Below are 23,892 nucleotides of genomic sequence, written 5' to 3' on the forward strand. Positions count from 1 at the left end.
ATGTGTTGGCTTTCAGACCTAAACCGACTGAGACAGAACAAATGTTGCCTTTGAAATAAGAGAGTCCTGAATTCGCATCCTAAGCACAGTTTTTGAAAATTTTGTCTGTCGGTTTCGCCCAGAAGATAGATGTGTGACAATTCCGTTTAGAGATGAGATAAGGATGACAGGCTATTATTTTGAAAAATTAAGTACTCAGGCAAAAATAATAGACTGTGGACAAAAAACAGGGTCGAACAGTTGTTAGACCGGTAAAGTTATATAATCATATAATATTAGACTAATAATAATAATTCACTTCGAGTAAATACTCTCTAGTCAGAAAAGATTTCTAGACCTGACATAGGATCCGACCATACTATCTCATCTGGCGTTGACCACCGCGTCCATCATATCCTTCTTGAATTTACTTTTTAACAAAACCTTATTAATATCGATTCAAAACCTGTTTGTCCGTCTGTAACATATACTTTTCTCAGAAACGGCTGTACCGATTGACACGAAACTTGATGAGAAAGTAAGAACTGTAAACCATCACCATTTTTGTGAAGAACTGGATAAAGATACAAATACGAATTTTTCGCCATAGGTTTATTGATATCTTGAATGTGTATAGCAATTTTTCCACACCGATCACATAGTTGGTTATCGAAATACCGAGCAATTTATACACCCATCTCCAAAAAAAGGTGTTTTTCTGCTGCCACGCTATAGGGCGCTGTGATCATCTTAAAAAAAAGTAAACGGCATTTTAACGTACAGACTTAACTACAGTCCGCAAACTAGGATTATTAAAAAATATTAAAAGCTAAATTTTTGGTACCGTGTTAAACTTTTTTTTGTGAATTTTGGTGTTTTTTCACGGCTCCTTCAATAAGTAAAAAAAACTGCTGAATGAATCGCAATTATCCTAGTTTGCGGACCGTAGAAATATGTTTTGAATAAGTCCTGAAAATTTCCGAAAAATTCGTTGGATAGATTTTGGGCTATGGTGACAGCCGATTTTCAACATGCAGTTTCAAGAAAAACGCATTTAAAAAGTAGAATGAGATTTTTAGCCATAAAACCTTAACTGACCATTAATCTGCTATACCTATTCCATAAACCTTAGGTTTCTTCAAGAAACACATGTACAGACTTGGCTTCAATTTTTATCCTTTTAACGAAGTCATTCGAAAGTCATTCGGATCGATAAATACGAGCTTTATTACGGCGATCGACATAAATCTGGCATGTGACTTATCACGTGTTTAACACTATAATCTCCTAACGACTCCGAATATAAAGAAATCACTTTGCCCATATATTCTACACTATATCTAGATATAATTGATGCCAAAAAAAAATCCGGCACACAGGATGACCCCCTTAAAGGGGAGAGATCCCCACACTTTTCACTTAATGTGTCAAGTAGTCAAGTAGCCAATATTGTTTTTAACATTGTCACAAAGGAGAAGGGGGCGGGGCCCAGAAGGGTCAACTACGTGAAGAACCCGTTCTCAGAAACTGCCCGACCGAAAAATCGGAAAAAAAATCATGGTAGTGCATACATTTGGTATCTAAGCATCAAAATTCAATCCGTTACGATATTTGCTTAAATCAAGTTAATAGTATACTATTATATTTTCAAAATTTCCTGCGAACCCTCTTTAAATTCATCCTAGATCCGCAAATTGCAGATAGACCTTAGAAGGGAGCATTATATCGAAAAGTTTAGTGGAAATCCTACTATTATTAGTAGGTCAAAGTTGGCCCTTTCACGTCAAATTACTATTCCCAGCGAGATGCCACATTGATTTGAATATCGGGTATATTGAACGTACATGCACTACGAGCTATGTGTGTATCTATGTAACCATAGTATGTTATACCCAAATATTCTTGCACAAAATATCAACAATACCGTTCATACCTGAGGCGTCGAGCTTCCGGTTTCCGACTTATTTATTACCTTGTATTGCCGTCGCGAATTTATTGTTCTGGATCCTATACTGGATTGAATCAAAATGGATACATTTTCCGACTACATGCAATAATCGCCATTCAGTGTTTGTGCAGGCCACCACTTACGAAAATCAACCACCCTGTTTTGTATAATAAATTCAGAAAATCCAAATAGCAAGAGCACACATTAGTCATTAAAAACACTGTGATTCTGTTTGCTGGACCTGAGCTATAAATTCAAACTTAATGGAAAACTATCATAAACACAAGCTTCTCAAAGTATGATGAATAATTCAGTGAAAAATCAAGTACTGCTTCTCAATTATATAAGTTCTGGTTGCTGATTCTGGAAAATATATGATGTATACTTACATATTACCCTCTGGTGCTGCACCCACAGTGCTCATTCAATTCCACTCCAGGACTTTGGAAGCTTCGAAAGAGGGGTCAAATGACTCTCGAAAAATCAGTATGTAAATATGAATAAAATCTTTCTTAGCCCTGGATTTTAAAATAAGCAGTACTTTTCCTATGTGACACAACTAAAAAAAAGCCTCTTATTCATATTAAACCAAATTTACCAATTTACTAACTTTGTTCAATTATTCACTTTCAGATCTTCCCGATTCACTATCAACTTCAACAAGTTCCTCAACATCAGCATCTCCCCGAACTTTACGAAATGGTGCTTCACCCATACGATCTGGTCCAAATCGTGACAACAAACTCATGAATCTCCTTGCTGCTCGAAGGAGCGCACTCCAGCGAGCTCCATTCAGAACTCATCGACGTACTTCCGGAACAAATCGTACATCTATCGAATCCCCATTCTCACCATCATCAGCACCCTCGTCAAGGAGTCCTAACGACACACGATCATCGTGTGAAAGAAATTGTACGAAAAATTTTACGAGACGAATTACAGCAAGCTGCATCCGCCGATGTCTTGCCCAGGCCAGGACGAAGGTCGATGAAAAAGACAACAATGAAATACTAGAAACTGATGAGTCCTCCCATGGATTCTTTGTCATTGCCAAAGATTTGAATGATACTGTTAATCATATAGGAGATGGTGTTAAATCTTCGGAAGCGTCTACAGAGAAAATAAGCAGAGTTGGAGTAAGACCTACCGGTGGGTTGGAGAATGTCGATATTCCTCCATATTTGTTTTTCGGGCAAAAACTCCCACCATTGAGGCCCAATCGGAAAACCAATCAAACAACTGAAAGTTCACAGCGGCATTCAACGGAGCGGGGGAAAACTTGGAATAGAAATTATCAGCCCAGAAATTTTGGCTCATACAGTAGATTTCATAGTTCTAGAAATGTAATCAGACCAACAACCACTCCGGTCGTAACAAAGCCTACAGCAGATAATTCAAAAGCAAAGCTTGTTAAAGAAGACTCTGACGAGGACGAACCTCAAACTACAAGTGACCTCATTTCAAAAACTGAACCTGTTGGCAATAACGCGACGGAGACCATTTTGCTCCGAAGACCGACTGAACAACCTGCAACAACTAGTACTGAAGGAAAGACTGAAACAATTACACTAGCAAGTGCCAAGACTACCACTACGACCGCCAGCACGGTGAGCACTGTTAGCCCAACAACTCTTACTACTACCAGCACTACTACCGAAACGACCACTTCTTCCACATCAACTACTCCTTCTACAACTACAACAATGAATCACACCTCGGCCGAGCCTACCAGTTCAAGCTTCATTCCCACAACAACCTCATATATTTTCAACAATGAAAGCCTTTACACCTTGCAAACAGTGGAAGCTGGGATACCACCGACTGTAATCAGCACTATCGAAACTTCAACCCCTCCAACTTCAACTTCAACCCAAACCACCAAAACAGAACCTAAGCCAATAGAGACAACCCTTCCACCCTCTCCACTACCGGAAGACCTTGCTAAAATTTTCGATCCAATCGATGAAGATAAATCTAATATAATAATTTTTTACAAAGTCACAACACAACCTTCAACCCTATCTTCGCCCAACGTATTCACCAGAACTACAATCTCATCGTCAGTGCGGTCCACAGTCAACCCCAGGGTTAGACCACCACCACAGACAACTTCATCAGTGGAATATAGTCTTTCGTCAAGCACTTTGGAGGCCACTACGCCTCAACCAGAAATTAAACGTGAAAACTCTGGGACCCACGATAGAGTCACACCTTCTGTTCATGACGTGAGCGGAGGTACCATGCTCAATGGCGACGTGACTATCGAAGTGAAGCAAATCCATACGGCAACATATATCTTGGCCGGCCTAGGAGTGTTTCCCATTGTGATTATAATCTTATACGTAGCTAAAACTATAATATTCAAGAGAAGGTACAAGGACGACGATGACTTGGACCAGTTTACATCGGACGGTAAACCTATTAGTCCAGTAAGGAAAATGGATCATCTGGATGATGACAATAGTGACCAATATTCAATTGTGACGGAAAGGGATTTTGAACGTCAGAATTTGAGATTCAAAAGTTTACTAGGTGAAGGTAATTTTGGACAAGTATGGAAGGCAGAGGCTGATGACCTCATTGGACACATGGGTACGACAAGAATAGTAGCCGTGAAAACTGTGCGTAGTGGAAGTACGCAAGTGAGTTTGAAGGAGGAAGCTGAGATTATGAGAAAATTGGGATCACATTCGAATGTTGTTACTCTGTTGGGAGCATGCTTGGAGACAGGTATTTCAACGTCACTCATTACTATTCTTATAAAAATTATTCCTAAAATTTAGTTAATTTTAATATTTTTTGTAATGACTTAGTGGATTGCACGATGGCCGAAAGTCGTTCTGAGTTGGCCAAAGTTAAATAAGAGAGTTATACTAAAAACCTCAATAAATAGCGAAATTGATCCTCCCACAAATTATGCAGCTCCATTGAAGTGTCTCGCCAACATCCGCTTGCATGCCTCTGGGCTAGTCAGACTGGAGAGGCTTCGACGCTTCTCACGCTATTAGCATGTGTCCTTGATCCGGTGTTTTGAGACCACACTAAAATTTGAAGTACAAAATAGGATATCGTACAAAATTAAAGCGGAAACGGACGCGGAAATTATCAGCTCGTCAGCACTCGTAGAACCGGAAAAGATCCAGAGCCGAGCACTCCGATCGAGAGGTAAAATCCACTACAGGCCAGATCTTCAATCGATGTTTCCCCAACGTCATATCTTTGGAGCCCCAGCATTTGGGATTGTCATCCTTTCTCAGACCATAATAACGGTGGCTTTTTCTATGGTCAATTCTGAGTGGAGATAATATTGGCTGAGGGGTCGCAAAGAATATGGTCTTTAGATCATCTTTATAGTGAAACCGGGACATGTTGGCTTAATGTGCTTTAGGGGATTGTGTTATCGTGAAAGACGCTTATACCTTACCTGTAATTGAAAAGGATTTTCAGCCGCCTCCAGAAAACTAGATTTACCGCAAGTTTAGACTCACGGATGCTTTCTGGCAAATTCGACTGAGTGAAAGGTCCAAAAATAATAAAGCGTCTTTCTCAATTCTAAGGCGACCGCTCAATCAACTCGTGATCATGCCATTTGGGCTCTGCAATGTGGCAGCTCATGAACGAAGTCCTGCATTTCATCGCAGAGATCTTCGAACAGTAATAGACGATTTGTCAGATTCTGACAAGGTATTAAAATCCTTAGGATTTAACCGTGCTTCCCGGACACGGTTTGATTTTTAGGCCAGGATTAGAGTCTCATCGTGGCTGGACCACAATACTGGTGCAACGCCCGAGTAGAACTGCTCAACTCCGTACTTGAGACCAACGCAACTCCATGCTTAAATCGGGCCACCGTCACATACTCCAAGAATTCCGCTGGAACATATGCTTTCAGAGGACCATCCCGTTCCCATGATACCAAATAAGCTCGGGCAAGGCATCGTGTCAAGAGCTACTTCAGATGAGTTCCATTGCTAACTCAGGTCTAATCGCCCTTCTCGCAGAAGGGCACCATGTGCGTATGGATTGGCGCATCAAAGCGTATCACTTCTAGCAAGGCGCTGGCTTACCACTCACCTGGTTGCCATGCTTAATAAGAAGGAAGCCCACCTTTTACCCGAAGTACACGAAAGAACTTCCTCTGGCAGCCACATTACAGATGATCGCCACATCGCAAATGGGAGACTACAAAACACGTAAACTGCGGATGTGGTTCCATTGGCCTAGAATAGTTTTTCAAGTCAACGACTACACCTGCAACTGTGAAACGTACAAGGCATCGAAAGCTTACATATAAACGCTCCTCCGGCCTCCAATGGGTAAAACAGTTTACCGCGAATGTGCTGACGAAATATTTGAGAAAGAAAATTGAGTCTGATGACTAAGTACAGTTAAGGTCAGCGGTTTTCAGCGATCTTCTCAGCTAGTATATCATTTGACCCTTTCCGAAGTGAATTCGGCCCGTCCTGATCGGTTGCGCATCTGGATTAAGTCTTCAAGCTCTTAAATCACCATCTAGCATATAAGTCAACGCTGTTTCGGCCGCCTTTTGTTTTCTATCGACTTCGATGTTCAGACGTATCTTGACAAGTGAATTCTCTCAGAATTTTTGCACGATCGGTACACCACAGATATTGATCGGGGATGTCCTCATTTCGGGAGGCGTTCTACAACACTGATCCATTGTCTTTGATAATCACCCAAATCGCTCAGCACTCGGAAGCATGGAGAATGAGAGGACGCGCAATCCTGCGGTAAATTTGGAATTGAGATGCTTGTTGATGCTTTGCTGTTGAACGCCACTTCAAACAAGTTGCGCCTTGTAGTGTAAGCTAGTAAGCTGTCGTAGCGGAAGGTCGCGGTTCATCTTTCAGTAGAGGCATACTTCAAGGCTTATATCCAACTGGACTGTCGCACCAACAATTATTATTATTATAATTTCATAACGCATTGATCCAATATATTTAAATCGCTCAGTTCTTGACAGGTCACTGCTACTGACAATGGTAGTACCTGTTTCATTGGGATCTTTCATTAAAAATTCTGTCTTAATTCGCTTCAGATGTCGGCCCTGATCAAAGATATCATATCGATGATGCTCTTCGTTCAGCAAATCACGTTTCGATCTGGCTTGCTTCGCCTTTGTCTTATACCAAGCTAGCAAGTTAAGCCATTTACTTGTATGCATTGTTATCCCTTTCCCTCCTATATTGCACCCTTTCGTATCTCCATTACCCTGTGGACTTCACATTTCACAAAAACATTAACATATTTTAAACACTACTTCATAAATGATAATTCCAATTCCTTTTTTGAAATTTTCGTCAGAAAACTTTTAAATTCCCCGAAACTCTAAACCTATTTAAACATATTTCGTCATAATGGATAAATTTTGAAATAGCAGAAATGATCATTAACCTCTTTTGTTGTGTTTGTTGTTTTCCGTATAATTGCATGGCCTAGCCATATATGTTCATATTCTGTGCTAGTAGATGGATTTTGCATAGCGGATCATCCTGGGAAATTGCAAAGCATTAATGTATGGGGGTATTGCTGTCAAATAGCTTTACGCAAGCAACATGGGATTGTAATTGTACAAAGTACACATGATTACTTACCGGAGCAAATACTACTGATTTTTTCTTTTAGGTTTTTTTATTTGGACGAATAACGTGAAGATAGAAAGAAAGGTTTCTCGAGTCGAGGTGTATCAGGGAAACACGATTCGAAAATTATTTTTTTTGGCGGTGTTTTTTGCTTAAGAGAATTAATCGCAAAATTCTACAATTTGTGTAGTCGTCGGTAGATTTCACATTTTTAAACTGCAATTTGATAAGTTTCTCAAGTTTTATCCGTCCAAATTCTTAATTATTATCAAAAGAAAACATTTTGGGAAAGTGGACTACACGCGCTTCAGACGGTATTTTTAAGATTTTATGTAAAACAAAACCTTATTAAAATGGATTCGATGTCTGTCTGTCTCTCTGTCTAATAGTATATTACTCCTTTTTAAAAATTTACTGAAAAACCCCCCTTAAATTCATCAAAGGACTTCCCAGTTTTGTACCAGCATAGAGGACAATATTTCCTATATACGTGCTAAATTTCGTGGAAATCTGGCCATTTCGCGCGAATTTACCGCTTCCAAAGTCATGCAAATAAGATGCTAACGTCATAATTAACCGGGATAATTGACACTCGCGTGAAATATTAAAGTAGCATTTATGAAGAATCTACTTATCTGCAGCCCTTTTTAAGGTTTTGTGTAAAACACTTAGGTGAAATCTAATCTTCGAGAGATATCCCATTCCGGTATCTCCTCAAATAAATTTACTAATAGTATATTGTCAACCATTAGAAATTGACTAAAAAACTCCCCCTAGGTGTACTAAATTTTGCACCGACATAGACGACAGTCTCGTATATACACATGCGAAGTTCCATGAAAATTCAACTATTAGTGTCAAAGTTATAGAAGTTCAAATTTATCAATTTCTTGCTAATTAACAGCATCCTAAGCCATACAAATAAGATGCTGACGTCATAATTAACGAGAATAATTGACATTAATAAGACTGACTAGGCTGACCCTGACCAATGTGCGAGGCCAGATAAACCCTCTCAAGACCATTCGGCCTGAACAACGGTCTACGACAAGGGGATGCGCTGTCATGCGCCGTCTTTAACCTGGCCCTCGAGAAAGTGATCCGTGATGCTGAGGTAAATGCAAGAGGTACGATCCTCTTCAAGTCCACCCAACTACTGGCCTATGCTGACGATATCGACATCATGGGAAGAACCACTCGAGACGTACAAACTGCCTTCATCCAGATCGAGCAGGCGGCGCGAGATCTTGGGCTGCACATCAATGAAGGCAAGACAAAATATACGGTGGCAACGTCAGCACCGAAGACGAATCAACCAACAACATCAAACCGCACTGGTCAAACACAAACACGAAGAAGAATAAGGATAGGAGAATACAATTTGGAGACCGTTGACAATTTCTCCTATCTAGGGTCGAAAATCACAACCGATAATAGCTACGATGATGAAATCCGCGCACGGTTGTTGTCAGCCACCAGAGCCTATTTCAGTTTACAAAGACTGTTCCGCTCGAAACGTCTCACCATAGTGTCAAAGCTCTTACTGTACAAGACTATGATCTTGCCAGTCCTCATGTATTCCTCGGAAACTTGGGTTCTTAGCAAGAAAAATTGTGAACTCTTGGCCGCGTTCGAGAGAAGAATCCTCCGAAGAATTTTTGGCCCCCTACATGAGGATGGACGATTCTGTAGCCTACACAATGACGAAATCTATGAGCGATACCATGACCGTCCGGTTGTGGTTGTGGTAAAATCCGACTCAATAGGTTACGGTGAGCGGGTCACTTAATTCGTATGGATGAGGATGATCCCACCCGGAAAGTCTATAAGGGCAATATCTATGGTAGAAAAAGAAGACGAGGCAGACCCTGCCTAAGATGGAGCGATGGCGTGGGTCAGGACGCCAGACAGCTTTTAGGGATATCGAATTGGTGAACCTCGGCGCAAAACCGGGATGTCTGGAGTTCCTTATTAAGGCAGGCCTAGACCGGATACCGGTTGTTGCACCGTTGATGATGATGATGAATTGACATTGGAGTGAAATATTAAAATTCCATTCAAGAAGAACCTAATTCTTCCCAGCCTTTTTTATATTTGATGTAAGTTACATTTTTGGCATTTGGTAATATTAATCTCAGGGTATGAAGCGTATGAGGTCGACTATTATCAATACAAGGCCTTCCATCAAAAGATTTATTTAAATAGCCTTCTAAAAAATAAAGATCAATAGAATTTTTTGCTATGTGCGCTCGTCACTCCTCACATCTTCTTCGTTTTCTTCAGCCGGTGTGCCTTCCAAAAGCGGGATCGGCTCGTCGAGATCGGTTTCGCCATTTTATTTTATCAAATGCCTGACCTGGACGTAATCGCGAGACTTTTAAATCCCCATCCAGTCTGTCAAGCCACTGTTATTTTGGCCGGCCTTTTGGTCGCTTACCATTAACTTCGATGTTCAGACCAATATTGCTGAGTGAATTTTCGTCAGCGGGAATTACGTATCCACACCATCGAAAACGCCGTTTATTGTCTTTTATAGTAGACCAACACTCAGAAGTATAGAGATACGTCGATCACAAAAAACACCGGTTGTGGAATGCCACTTCATTCAGATTGCGTCAATGCGTGTAGCAGTTTCATTACGCCGTTCTTCATTGGCTGATAGCATTAACCGGAGATATTTAAATAGCTTAGTTCTGGGCAGGACACCGCCGCTGACAGAACTGAGCGATGTAAATATCTCGAGACAATGCTGTCGGCCAATGGAGAACTGCGTTATGCTCCTCACATAAGGAAACACAAAACCTTTTATACCTGAAGCGTCAAACTTACGGTTTCCCGACTTGTTTTTATTTTCCCATTACCAGCTTCGCATCCGTTACGTTTCAACTTCGCACAAGATCCTCATCGGAATGCAAGATACATTAAATCACGTGAGAGAGACTGAAATGTCTAAAAAGAGCTCCCCCCCCTAATATTCTCGTACCAAGGACATGTACCCGGATAGCTGGGTGGTTAGAGCACAATGCTGTCGTACGGAAGGTCGTAGTTCGAATCCCACTGGTGGCGGTGGAATTTGTATTGTGGTTTGACGTCAGTTAGAGTCAAATCAGGGCAATAATCTCGGACGAGCGCAATACTGAACACATTGCCTCCGTCAGGGTACTGTAATCCTGTAGTGTGCCGTGACGGTCTTGAATGCAGTGCTCTAACACACTTCAAGGCCCTGTTCCCATTGGATTGTTGCGCCAACGATTATTATTATTAAGGACATGCCAACGGGCGTGGAAGGGACACTTCAGTGGGGCTGCATTATTTCCAAGTGGAACTGCATTATTTGTAGGCGGGGCTTCACAATAAATGTTGCTTCTTTCTTTAGGTTTTCGGTATAACTCCACCTTCCGGTTAACTTTGGTCAAATCGGATGGTTTTTTCATCATACCCTCATTCTTCTAGGTCATTACAGTTTTCTTGAATATTCTTCGCTATTCAAAAATAGCCAAGATCAGGTAACACTATTTAAGAATTTTTTATTATAGAACCTCATCTACTTATAATGGAATATGCCATGAGAGGACGATTATTATCATTATTAAGAGCTGCAAGGAGCGCTACAAATATTCTTCCAGCATCCGTTCCAGGAGGGAGAAGTCTAGCTCCCTTATCACCGAGAACTCTTGCCGGATTTGCGTTAGACATCGCTAGGGGAATGGAATACATTTCAGAGAAAAAGGTATGTGCACCCCACCCCCCACATGAGAAATAATTTTGGAAACCTTTCATGAAGGGAGTAGACCTTTCGTAATTATATTCGCTATGCATTAACTTCATACCACAATCCTTATAGATTGTCCATCGGGACTTAGCTGCTAGGAATATACTTCTCGACCACAACGGTGTCTGCAAAATTTGTGACTTTGGAATGTCCATTGATTTGGAGCGATCACGTCATAGTCCAGTGCATGCCAAGAAGTCAGATAGCCTTCAGCAAACTCAGTGTTTCGATACACGTTTCCACTTCGATTTTGGTGGCCGTTGGATGAGCCACTGGAATAATAACAACAATAACAATAATAACGAGAAAAAACACAATCACGATTCAGTTAGCAAACGGCCAGCCTTGCCTATTCGCTGGATGGCACCAGAAGCGCTACAGTACCACATATTCTCAATAAAGACCGATGTTTGGGCATTTGGAATTGTTTTATGGGAAATCGCGACACTAGGTGAGTTAGTTATATGCAATCATAGTTGTATCTGTATCTCTCTAAAAGCGATCAAGCTTTAGTATTGGGAGATGTTTTTGTTCTACCCTAACCTATGTTTTATCTATTTCAGGTTGCACCCCCTATCCCAACCTATCTGGACGTGAAGTTATACGAAGCGTCCCCAACGGAATTCGTCCCGAACTGCCACAGGATGGACGACCTGAATTCTATGACCTTATGCAGCGTTGCTGGCGCAAGGATCCTCAATTGAGGCCAAGCTTCCGTGAGGCTCGAAACGAGATTTCCAGGATATCATGTAAATGGCATGATGATGACCTGGCCACGTCCGATTACATGGACGTGAGCGGCTTCAGTGAGGACCTCGAACACGGAATGGTTTACTTCAATAGACGAATATCTGAATTTGAATGCGAAATTTGACAAAAACTAGGGTTTCGATTTATCCTGAAATCTGAATTTACGTAATTTTCATTTTGATTTCCTTTGATTTTGTCTGCAGTATTAATTTCATCTTTTCTCATCGAAACTTTTTTATTTTATGTTTATGTATGTATTTGTATTCGTCTCATTAATCCATTCCGGATTCGATAAAATAATTTGTATGTATGAATCGTGATCTTAAACGTTATTTTTCTTACACCAATTTTGTTTTAAATATGTTAGATTAAATATTTAGTAGAGCAGCGTGCACTGTCTTAATTTTAGCGATGGTTTCCTAGTTTTAAAGTATCTTAAGTTACTTACCTGTTATAGTATCATAGAGTGGCGTAAAATTCATTTTATTATTATTTTATTCGACGTAAATTTATTTGTAAACGAATTCTGAAATTGCTATCTTTTTGTTTTCTAATTTTCGTAGAAATTTCTAGTCTTTTGTCAATTTTAGGTTTCTATGATTCAAAAACGATTATTTGAGAAAAAATTCTGAGCTCTGAAAGTTACATGTAAGTTTGTTTACAAACCGAAACAAAATTGTGTTTATTACAAAGATTTATGTATAAAATAAATTATTGTTGACTATACTCTCTTTGCATTTGAATTCTTAACATTAGATACAAACAAGTTGTTGAATAGTTAGATTTTCTCCGGAGTTTTCCCTCAATCTTTTGTGGCAGTAGGTGTCCCAGGCGGAGAAATGAGCATCTGGATTAGTCAACCAAGAGGGCAGTACTATCCGTAAAAACAGAAGAAGTGGCGAAAGGTGACCAGACTGTCCATAGATTTTGATATGCAGCTCCCCTGAAGTATCTCTCCGGCAGGCGGTTGAGCTGCACAGAGCTAGGATGCTAGCTAGTCGGGAAAAGGAGGCGGTGCTTTGAGACTCCGAAAAAGACATGCGAATCAAACCTGAACAACTAAGAAAACCCCGGTCGACCGCACGTCTCCAGTCTGGTAACACGACTGAGGAAGGAAAGTCATAGCATTTCTGAATTAACCTGTTTTAAAAGAGGTGAAAATCTGAAAAAAAACTAATCCCAGGGTTCACGTGCTCCAAGTCTATGGGATTTTACCCAAAAAAAACACCACTCCCTAAACTACAACTGGGATTATCCCCAGCCAGATGCTTCGAATTTGTAAGAAATATATTCTGCGATCAACACTAGGACCTTCGTTGGCTTTGCTATGAAACTGGCTTTTCGTCAACAGACAAAACTATGATAGTTTATCCTTCATGAGAGTAAGTCATTCTTTTAAGTCTTCTCGACAGATCTGTTGTATCTGTCCATCTTTGGAGCTCGTTATTTGCATGATAGTTTAAGCACACACTACACCAAGTTAAGGAAGTGATTCACAAAGCGAGCTATGCAATCCCCTTAGTCATCAAGCTAGGTAAGCGGTTCTTCAACCGAGATACTTAGCTTTGGAGTGACAATGTTCAAATGAACCCCCGTGAAAAAAAACGTCTCTACTATAAGTTTCTCAATGATAAAACGCCAGCCAATTGGCAAATTTACAAGAATGCCGACCGGGAAGCAAAGCAAGCGATCGTTGTTACGCGAACGGTCCATTATATTGATCTCTACGATAAATTGAACACTCAGGACAGCGAGAGAGATCTATATCGCCTTGTCAAAAGTCGATACCAACATGCAGGAACGGTTGTTTGCTTACCGACCGACAAGCTACGACGGGCAGATGGAGGGAATTCTTCGAACAGATTTCAACGGAAGAAGAAGAATTTGCTCAACCTCCATTTCCACAAGTCCTATCGACATTTGTAGCAATCCCACCTGTTAGTGCCACTGAATTCGAGGAAGCAATCAAGCGGATAAAATGGGGGAAAGGACTTGACGACATCACAGCTGAGCTCTGAAAAGTGCAGAGATAGAACCCATCACTCTGGTGCAATGGGTACTTCAATCACACTATTGAGGAGGGAAGAACGCCATCTGACTTTGCCAGTCACAGAGAGATTTCATTGTGGAGGAAAGGTTGCCCACCAGAATGTTCAAATTACCACCCCACCCAGCTATTATCGCATACCATGAAGATTTTTGAACGCATTCTTAACAACGGAAAGCTTCAAAAGCTACCGCTGGCTCCTGCTACTTAGTTATGTGGGACTCTTACTCGCTCAAATCACCTCCTTCTCTTCTTCTCCTATATGATATTACATCGCGGGGCTGGATTAGAATTTATCCTGCAATCGTGTTAATATTCGCGTTCATTTTTCCCGGCTGATATCTTCCTGCCTAAGCTTCTTACGGGTGGCTGCCATGACCGTTTCGACTTCGGTACATATCCCCTTTGATTTCAACATATATTCCACTATATTTGTCGGTGCAAAGTGCTCCGCGCTTATAGCTTCCAATACAACCCTCTGAGCTGCGAATCTCGGGCAAGGAAATAAATGTGTTCGGCATCGTCTGCAATATCCGAGCACTCTGGGCAATACGGGGAATCATCATGCCCAAATCGATAGATATAAGCTCGGTAATCTCCGTGTCTGCTCAAGGACTAGGTTAGGTCGAAACTTACCTCGCCGTGGGGTCGCTCGATTCATTTCCGTATATCCCATATGATTCTGTGGGTCCAGCGGCATTTTTAAGGTATATTTTGCATTTGTTCTGATTTGTCCAACTTCTCCTGCCATTCTTCGATAGTTTCACTTCGAGTGAACTACTGCCGACAGGCAGGGGATTCTCCGGTTAGATATGCTCGATCGTAAAGTTGTTTTTCTCCTCTCGCCAGAATGGGATATTGTTCTGTAAGCGACACATGTTTTTCTCTTATTTGTAATATTTATCAGTACATCTCTCCACACTGAAGCTGCATACAGTAGAACCGAACTGACCACCCTCGAAATAAGGAGTCGACGGACCTGTCCGTCTGTCTGCCCTTCTGTCTGTTTGACTGTCAGACTCTTTTCCTCACAAACGGTTTCTGTTATTTATACGAAATTTGGTATAACGGTGAATCCCCTTACATGTAACATTGTTCTGCGTTGAATTAAAAGAGGGGTCCCCATACATGCAGAAGAGGATGTAAAATTCTTTTTCACCGAATATACTTGTAGTCATGTGGGGTATCCTGACTAGTACTCTTCGAAGCGACTATTAGTTTTGACATTGGTTACAAAAGGGTGGCGTGCGAGGTGGCGAAATGGATCAACTAATTCAAGGACCTGTTCTCAGGAACTACCTAACCTAAAAATCTGAAAAAAAATAGTGGCAGTCCATGCACATATTACCTAGGCCTCAAAATACTCCCTGTTACGATAACCAATTTTTATTTTCCCGCTGTTTAAAAGCTTCCTCACGGATTGCTCGGCAACTTCCACCACAGCGAATTTGTCCTCGGGAGTTCGCAGAGGTGATACCAATCCAGGCATTGGTTGCCTCGGGACATTCGCTTTTGATGGCTTTTTTCGTTGTTTTCTGTGAGGCAGTCAACTTCTCGGATTTTCAGAGAACACGTGGGTTCCAGGCCGAAAACCAAAGCTTTTTCTCCCAGAAGCCCCTTGACTGCATCCCAACTTTGTTTATTTTCCTCGGACCTAGTACGACTAGGACGACCACCCTTCGTTTTACGAATGGAAGACACTTCTGCTCCGTTATCTTCGGGTTTAATCTTGTAACGGATTTCACTGAGGACTTCCGCAAAAGTCTTGCCTTCGGTCGGCTTAATAAGCAGATCTGGCGGTCTAGTCCTCCATCGTCTACCCACCTTTTCTTTTGATGCTCCGTCCTTCGCGTCCACCTTAATTTTAGGTGGAGGGTTTTCTGATGGCGCAACGTATTGTTGTCTCTTTGTCCTCTTCGTCTTCTTCTTTTGAGCCCTAGAGAGTACCTGAGTGAAGTCTCCTTCAAATATCCCTTCCTCCTTTCGTTTTTTTTCCCCAGTTCGCTCTGCAATGGGCTGTCTGCGATCCGTTTCGTACTTGTAGTGTTCTCGTCGGGAAGCGCGATTGCTTCGGCCTTCTGCGGATTTTCTCCTACTCTCCATGTCCACCAATAATATGAAATTCTGTCCATGAGTTCCTTTAGTTCCATTAGCCCCTTTTTCACCTCCTTGCCGAAGTTTTTCTGGAGGAACGTCGCAGATCGCATGTACTTCACAGCTGCCGCGCATTTCTTAATAAGCCTTTCCTCTTCAGCTTGCGCCAAAGTAGTCGACAGTCCTTCCACTCGGCTTATATTCGAAACCATTTGGTTGGTTTCAGCTGTATCCACTGTGCCTCTTTTCGCAATTATAGCACTGCGTGGTACTGTCTGGGTTCCTGACTCCGTTGCAGGTGCCGCATCACTCCGCTTGTCCTTGTCTCCGTCTGCGCGTCCCGATGTCTCGTCGGGTATTTCAGCCCTTATTGCGCCCTTCGCTGAGCGCTGAGGCGAGCAGCGTATTTTCGTGCTACGAATAAACGCAGCCAGCTCACTCTCCACTTCCACTATCTCCTCATTTGATTTGTTTTTGTTCGCCATTTAAGTTGTTTACCAGCACATCGTGTGCAAGTGAACAGGCCGAAATAGTCAGGAACAGGTATGTCATCGGGGACAAAGCCCCTACCCCCGTTCGGAGTAACGCGGTCTACTAATGCCGGTTCAATGCACACTACCCAACCAGGCTCCCGAAGGGGCTGGCTCCTGATACACGCTACAACTACCACCTTGGCAGATCTAGGTTCACATCAACCCATCGACGGGAACTCCCAATGTGTCCCGGCGTGTATCGGTCATTAGCAGTTCTCTCTTCATCGAGAAACTTTCTCGAGGCTACTACCTAGGACGCAGGTATTGCGCCAGCTAGGGAGTCAGAACTACTTGCTCGGGTACCTCGAGGACGCCAATCCCGTTAAGGATGGTTGATGATCCCTGAAGGAACTACTAAGCATTGTCACAGCTTGGAAATAACACCTCGGTGCAGCTGCAGCAGAAATGGGGTATGGGCAGCCATTACACCTCCCAGGCAAATTTTTCGACTCACAGTACAACAGCGAGCAGGTATACACGTCTAATTTCGCCAACAAGCTAAAACGGCGTTTCCAAATGTTACGTACAGTCAATAGGAGTCAATATGGCAACCTCACTCGCAATGATGATCCAAAAAAAATACTCCAACATCCTTACCAGGGCCCATATCGGGTGATCAGTAGAACGAATAATTTCCTTAAATTTGAAGTTGCCGAACGTATTATTACAGTATCCATCGATCGGCTCAAACCTGCTTACGCGATGGCCGACGATATCGAAGAGAATCCGATCTCGGACCAACAACTGGAAGCCTCCGTGGCAATGCTCACTCCCGAGTGAGACATCCGAAAAATCATTCAAGTTCCCTTTCAACAACCTGAAGTGGCAAACTCAACGAAATCTGGCAGACGGATTAAATTTCCTGATCGTTACCAGGCAGGCTTGCAATAATACAGGAACAAAGTGCTGAGGTGGTGCTATTAACTTCCAGACACTTGTCTGGAATTAGAACTTTGAATTACCTTCCTTTTCTAGAGAAAATGAACTTATGTGGCTCCTGAACTTCACCGACATCTGAAGCAACAGAAGCATCAAATGAGAATGTGATCCACCATTAATCTTCCTGCTCGATCACAACACACCGGTCTCAAGTTTACCGACTTCACGTTCACGGTCAAGCTCGTATTTTTTCCTCTTGCCAATTCAACTACGTGTCCATTTTAGTAACTGCCTTCTGATCATCCCCAACAACAACTGATTAATTATAACTGATCCAAATATGAAAACGGGCGGATTTCGTCGGGAGGACTTTATCACTGATTATATCTGAGAATTAGGACAAAAGAAATTAATATTTCTGAAATGATTGCCTCTTCATAAAGAAACTCTGTCATTGTACAACCTGTGGTGACACGCACTTCAAATACTAATTTTATATTTAGATACCAATAAGGCAGCACTTGAAACTTATCATAAGCAAACTAATTCACGTTTAAGAAGTTGATATTAAGGTTTTTCCATTTGCCCTATTTGAGTATTATATATCCCGTGGCTATAGGAAGGATTAACTAATCAAGATACTCCCATTGGAAAATGTTTCCTGCTCCAGAAATCGGAAATACCAAGTTCTGTTTGCAAGCAGTAATCTGCTTACTCAAGCACTGCATGATAATACTAATTGGCTGCAGTCGGTTTAGCTGCATTCGGAGACACTTTTTCTGTGAAGGAAAACTCTACTGAAGTCCTTGAGATATGGGCAGGAAAATAAAAATAATTGTTGCGACTTTATCAGCCTTCTTTATCTCAAGCCACTTTCAGCTTATTCAACTACGTATCTATAAAATGACTGCAGTTTCACACAGTTCTGTACTCGTTGATTCTAGATTGGGACGTGCAAAATATTCATCATGAAGCGGGCAATATTACTACTGAGTCTCTCATTAGCATTAGTCAGTGTGCAAGGATTTGTTCTTCAAAGTGTAAGAATTGTTAACGGAACTACAAGTGCCCCTGGACAATTTCCGTATCAGGTGATGGTAATCGCAAGTATTCCCTTCGGACAGGCGCTTTGCGGAGGCACTCTCATCTCTGATCAGTGGATTGTTACCGCAGGACATTGCATCGACGGTGCATATGCCTTCGAGGTACATTTGGGGGCTCAGAAGTTCAATGATTACACCGAACCAGGACGAGAAATTTACTTCTCGTTTGACTCTATACTCCACGAACGTTACACCGCGAGCATAGCCGCTAATGACATAGGACTAATCAAACTCCCGAATAAAGTGAATTTTACAAAGAACATCCAACCTGCCTCACTCCCTACATCTCAGGATCTACTCGTTGGGAAAACTGTTATAGCGAGTGGTTGGGGTTTACAGTCAACATCAGCAAGTCGTCCTGCAAGCGAGCTCCAGTATGCCCCACTGCAAGTGCTCAGCAATGAGGAATGTGCGAAAAGCTACGACCCGGTCCTTATAAGGCCCAGCATCATCTGCGCTAAAGGTGCTAACTTGCAAAGTCCTTGCTCAGGCGATTCAGGCGGACCGCTTGTGCTCAATGGTACCAGAACTCTGGTGGGAATCACTAGCTTTGGAAGCGTTCTTGGCTGCGATTTCGGATACCCTGGTGGATTTTCAAGGGTTGCATACTTTTTAGACTGGATTAGTGCCAAGACTGGAATAAAAGTTTAATATTTAACAAATCATTATAATGATATTAAAATAAAGATCAATAAAACCATTGAATTAATTGTTAAATATAATTTTGTGGTGGAAAAATTATAATAGCGAATTCCCTTGTTGATAGTGTGCTCTCCAGATACCTATTATTCATAATAAGCTTCAGAGGGCATATTATACCTTGAAGTGTTGTAATTAAGTGAGTGAATGCGTCGATTGTTGCATAAAGTTCCTCAGCGTTTTGAGAACTTTAAATACCACTTTTATCTTTTAGCGAAATTAAATTCAATTACAAAAACCGTTTCCGTGGTTACGCAATTATTTTTTATACTGCATATAGCAGGACCTCGGGGACAAGTTTCCTACAAATGTACTGAGCTTTAAATAGTTTAGTTATATCAAAAATAAAGAGGCCCGAAAACATAAAGGTGACCCCTAGATGCCTTACGCTATGTGCACTTGCGACTATTCTCGTCTAATTGGTTCGCCTTTCCTAATTATTTCTTTGAACGGTCAAATTCCTCATTAGTTAGTTTCACTATCCACTGTGGCTGGCCACTATGTATGTGGCTTTGTGCTTTAGATGGGGCAGATGAAAAGTCTCTAAGCACTCAGACCTTAGTGGTCCATTGTACTCGATGTATCGCAGGATTTCCGTTAGTGGATGTGATGCTACCCGCTGCAGTTGGAGCACACCAGCACCAAAAATCTGATGTCTGATGAGTCCGTAGGCGGGGCACTCACATAGACAATGTTCCGTGTATTCCGCTTCCTCATTACAGGATGGACATGTATCATCAGCCAATCCTACCGAGATCCCAATTGCTGGTTCCGGTCCGGGCATGGGAAAAGCTTAAGCCACTTCCCTCTACATCACAATGGCCAGGTACCCCCCCAATCGGTTTCTACATTCCTGCACGATTTTTGAAGTGATCAAACTACCACTCAACGCCCTCAATGCAGCTTGACTATCGCTACAGATTGCGATGCGTATGCCCTTCAACCGCCCATCAATCATCCAGGTTGCCGCCTTGAAGATCGCATACACCTAAGTCTGAAAGACCATTGCGTACTGTCCCAAAGGAAAAGCCCACTTCTCGTTTTTATTCGAGAGGCAGACTACTGCTCCAGAACCATTTTCTGTCTTTGAGCCATCGGTGTAAAAGACGTCAGTATATCCTGACACGCATTCTTCTGGTTCGTCCCAGTTTTCTCTCCGTTTCAAGATAACATCATATCTTCTACCAAACAGATATATGGGGATCCGAGAATCGGAAGGCATTGCGAATGACTCAGTTGACAATTGCTCTGTGCCCCCCACGTCCATTGTTTCCCCACAGATCTAATCGAATTAATCGATGAGCTGCTCTGAATAAACAAATCTAAGGGCTGCAAATTGAGTAATGCATTCAGAGCTGCACTGGATCTGGTGCTCATGGCACCGGTAATACCCAGACACACAGTTCTTTGCAGTGTGGCCAGTTTACAGCGAAAATTCTTGTGTTTCACCTTAACCCACCACACCACGGATGCATAAGCATACATCGGCCTAATGATAGCAACATAAATCCACATTACTACCTGAATCCTAAGTCCCCATGTCGACGCAAAGGTCCGCCTACACAGCCCATAAGCTGTGAGAGCTCGTTCCATCTTTACCTCTACATGTTTGTTCCAAAAAACCTTCTTGTCTAGACTAACTCCCAGATATTTCACTTCTTCGCAGATTTGAAAGGTTGTACCCCTCATCTCTGGAAGGCAAGGACCATCCAGTTTCCTCCTTTTTGTAAATAATACCATTGTGGTTTTATTTTGATTTACTAAAAGTCCATGCCTGAGACAATCAAATCAACGGTGAGTTGTATATTTCTACACACCATTCCGAGATCTCGACCAACAGCCAGCACAGCCACGTCATCCGCATAAGCTTGAACGTGTATTGGCAGATTTTGCAGTTCGCATAGTAGTGAGTTGATCAGCATACTCCACAGAAGTAGCGATAGCACATCTCCTTGAGGGCAGCTTTTATTCGCTTCCGTTGTTAGGTAGCGATCAACACCCACTTCACCACCCAACAATCTCTGCGTTAGCATAGCGTAGATCCACTTTATTAGAGTTTCGTCAACACCATGCTCTCTAGTGGTGTCACAGAGCTTTTGGAAGGGCGCACAGTCAAAAGCCTTTTCAATATCCACAAACACCCCATCGCATACTCACCCTTCAGAGTTGCATCCTCTATCTTTGAAACTAAAGAATGAAGAGCAGACTCACAGGAATTTCCACGTTGGTAAGCATGTTGGTTTTCATTTAGGGGATGCGACCTTAGCGCCTTGTCGTGAATATGATGGTCAACCAGTCTCTCCAGACATTTCAGCGAAAATGATGACAGGCTGATTTACCTGAAGTTCTTTGGATTTGAAGTCATCTCTCGCAGGCTTTGGTATAAAGATTAGCTTCACCTTCTGCCAAGAGGAAGGCACGCACCCCAAAGCAAGACATCCTCTAGATATATTTCTTAGAAGTTGCTCTAAGTGCTCTATACCCTTCTTTAGCATCACTGAGTAAATGTCATCCATGCCAGGTGCTTTGAAGTGTTCAAATGATAATATAGCAGCTCTCGTCTTTTCGTTGGTATCAACCGCCCTCGCAGTGTCCCAATTCCCCTTGTAATACCATCGTGTTGAAGAGTTTGCAGAAAACACCAAATCACTACTTTCCACTTCTGAGACCTGTTCTCTCGGGTGGTGTAGTTCCAAGATAGTCTGTACAGACTCAACTCTGGAGTTCGTGCAAGTACTATCCGGTTTTCTAAGAGAATCCAACTTGGCCCACTCATCCTTATTAAGGATTCTGCACAACCTGGAAGGCTCCCTTCCCCCTTCCAGTTCCTCACAGTATACTCTAAAAGAGTCTCGCTTCGAATTTTTACGAGCCTCTTATATTCACGCTGTTTATCCAAAGGAGTCCTTCGTCGCCTAGGGAGCTCAACTTTGTCGCCGAGAAGTTCATTGAACTTCTTCCAATCCGTTTTCCTAGGATTCCGCCTTTGTATTACAGGCTGTTCGTGTGATCTGAGAATGAGACTTCATCTAGCACTCGCCAATTTCTAATCAATTCTAACAATTTTGAAGTGCAGATTGTTAGGTCAATTACTTCACTTCTTCTTGGCCCCACGAATCCACTACGTTCGTGGTCATCAGACCAGCTGAAGTGATAAAATCAAACAACTTCTCTCCTCTAGGATTGCATTTGCAACTGCCCTAACAAATATGCTGATGGTTCGCATCACAACCAATTAAAAGTTCAAGGCAACTTGATTCTGCATACACTACCAGACCCCTTAGTTCTTACATCAGCCGAGGGCACAAAGAATCATAAGGTAGAGGCAGGGTAGGCAGAGGTAATTATGACGTTTCTCCTCTTACCACTGGCCACTAACCAGCTCTTCTTCCGCCGGATGCTACATTAACTACAAATGGAGAAAACCTTATTACAAATTATGTTTCATTTCGGTTCCCGTATCACATATCTCCCAATAGTCAGCCCAATCTATATGAAGTGTGGATTATCTTCATCACTCGGATCATTCTTTTTTGTAGAAAAAACTCTTCCTATACTGAACAAGGCATGCTCCAGATACTAGCCCTTTCATTGGGAGAAACTTGTAGTATTCTTTGTACCCAGTGGCGAAATATAGAGCGGAATGGCGGGCTCATCGACTGGCCAGACGGGGTGCTGCTCTTGCCAGTCCCTCGGCGAGCGCAATCTGCATCCCACCGGTGACTGTCAGGGGCAGAAGCTTCAAATGCCTATAAGATTGCAGCAGCCGGCACAGTGTACTGCAGCCAGGCGCAGTACACTCTACTATTCGTATTGCCGAAGCCGCAAAAAAGAAGGAAAAACCCTTAGGCAGTTCCTTAGCGATTACCCAACTTTAAACTCGAAGAGATCTGTAGTTGAAGAATTTGCTATGCTTCAGGAATACTACAGGTTGGCTCTGAAAATCAGAGCCGGATGGACCCTGCTCTCCGTGGTCATACCACAGCAGCCATGGCCTTAGTAGTTTGTGGAAACAAAGCTACGTACCAGAATACCAATTGAGCTCCTCGGAGCGGCCACTGATACTTACGTACCTGCCCACAATCGAGTACGAAATACCTGCTAAACATACACTAACCAATTATCTAAGACGAAGCTGTGAAAGGGACATTGAACTGGATTGATCGCACAATGATGGGCTCTTGAAAGAGGCTTTGGGTACTCATGGAACATGCGCTCACTGTAACTAGCAGAAGTTGCTAAGCAGCTAGTGACACTCTGAGCAAATACAAGGCTGATACCGTGGAGTTTCAAGGGACGCACTAGACAGGAATCAGCTTCTCTGAAAAGGAACTTGGACTTCCATCATCATCATCAACGGCGCAACAACGGGCATCCGATCTATGCCTGCCTTTGTAAGGAAATCCAGACGACAGTTTATGTAAGGCTCTGTTGGCTGCCAACAACCGTGCGCGAATTTCATCGTCATAGCTATTATCGGTTGTG

General features: G+C 42.3%; 2 protein-coding genes across 2 annotated transcripts in view; both read left to right on the forward strand.

The window, feature by feature from the left end:
- The window catches only part of LOC119648843 (mucin-5AC), a 303,326-nt gene extending 290,548 nt beyond the window's left edge, over positions 1-12,778 (forward strand). The window contains exons 5-8 of the mRNA XM_038050718.1: positions 2,561-4,657; positions 11,067-11,260; positions 11,375-11,753; positions 11,866-12,778. Coding sequence (XP_037906646.1) covers positions 2,561-4,657; positions 11,067-11,260; positions 11,375-11,753; positions 11,866-12,176 — 2,981 coding nt within the window. The 3' untranslated portion in view covers positions 12,177-12,778. The remainder of the gene's footprint in view (positions 1-2,560; positions 4,658-11,066; positions 11,261-11,374; positions 11,754-11,865) is intronic.
- Positions 12,779-18,518: 5,740 nt separating this feature from the next.
- Positions 18,519-19,430, forward strand: LOC119649058 (brachyurin-like). Its single transcript, XM_038051041.1, has one exon. The coding sequence runs from the start codon at positions 18,574-18,576 to the stop codon at positions 19,357-19,359; it is 786 nt and encodes a 261-aa protein (XP_037906969.1). The 5' UTR covers positions 18,519-18,573; the 3' UTR covers positions 19,360-19,430.
- Positions 19,431-23,892: the final 4,462 nt, after the last annotated feature.

The sequence above is a fragment of the Hermetia illucens genome, chromosome 2 (assembly GCF_905115235.1).
Source record: "Hermetia illucens chromosome 2, iHerIll2.2.curated.20191125, whole genome shotgun sequence".
Lineage (NCBI taxonomy): Eukaryota > Metazoa > Arthropoda > Insecta > Diptera > Stratiomyidae > Hermetia > Hermetia illucens.

Bases quoted from the DNA above. Each gene is read 5' to 3' on its own strand.
- LOC119649058 (XM_038051041.1), top strand. From the start codon at position 18,574: ATGAAGCGGGCAATATTACTACTGAGTCTCTCATTAGCATTAGTCAGT.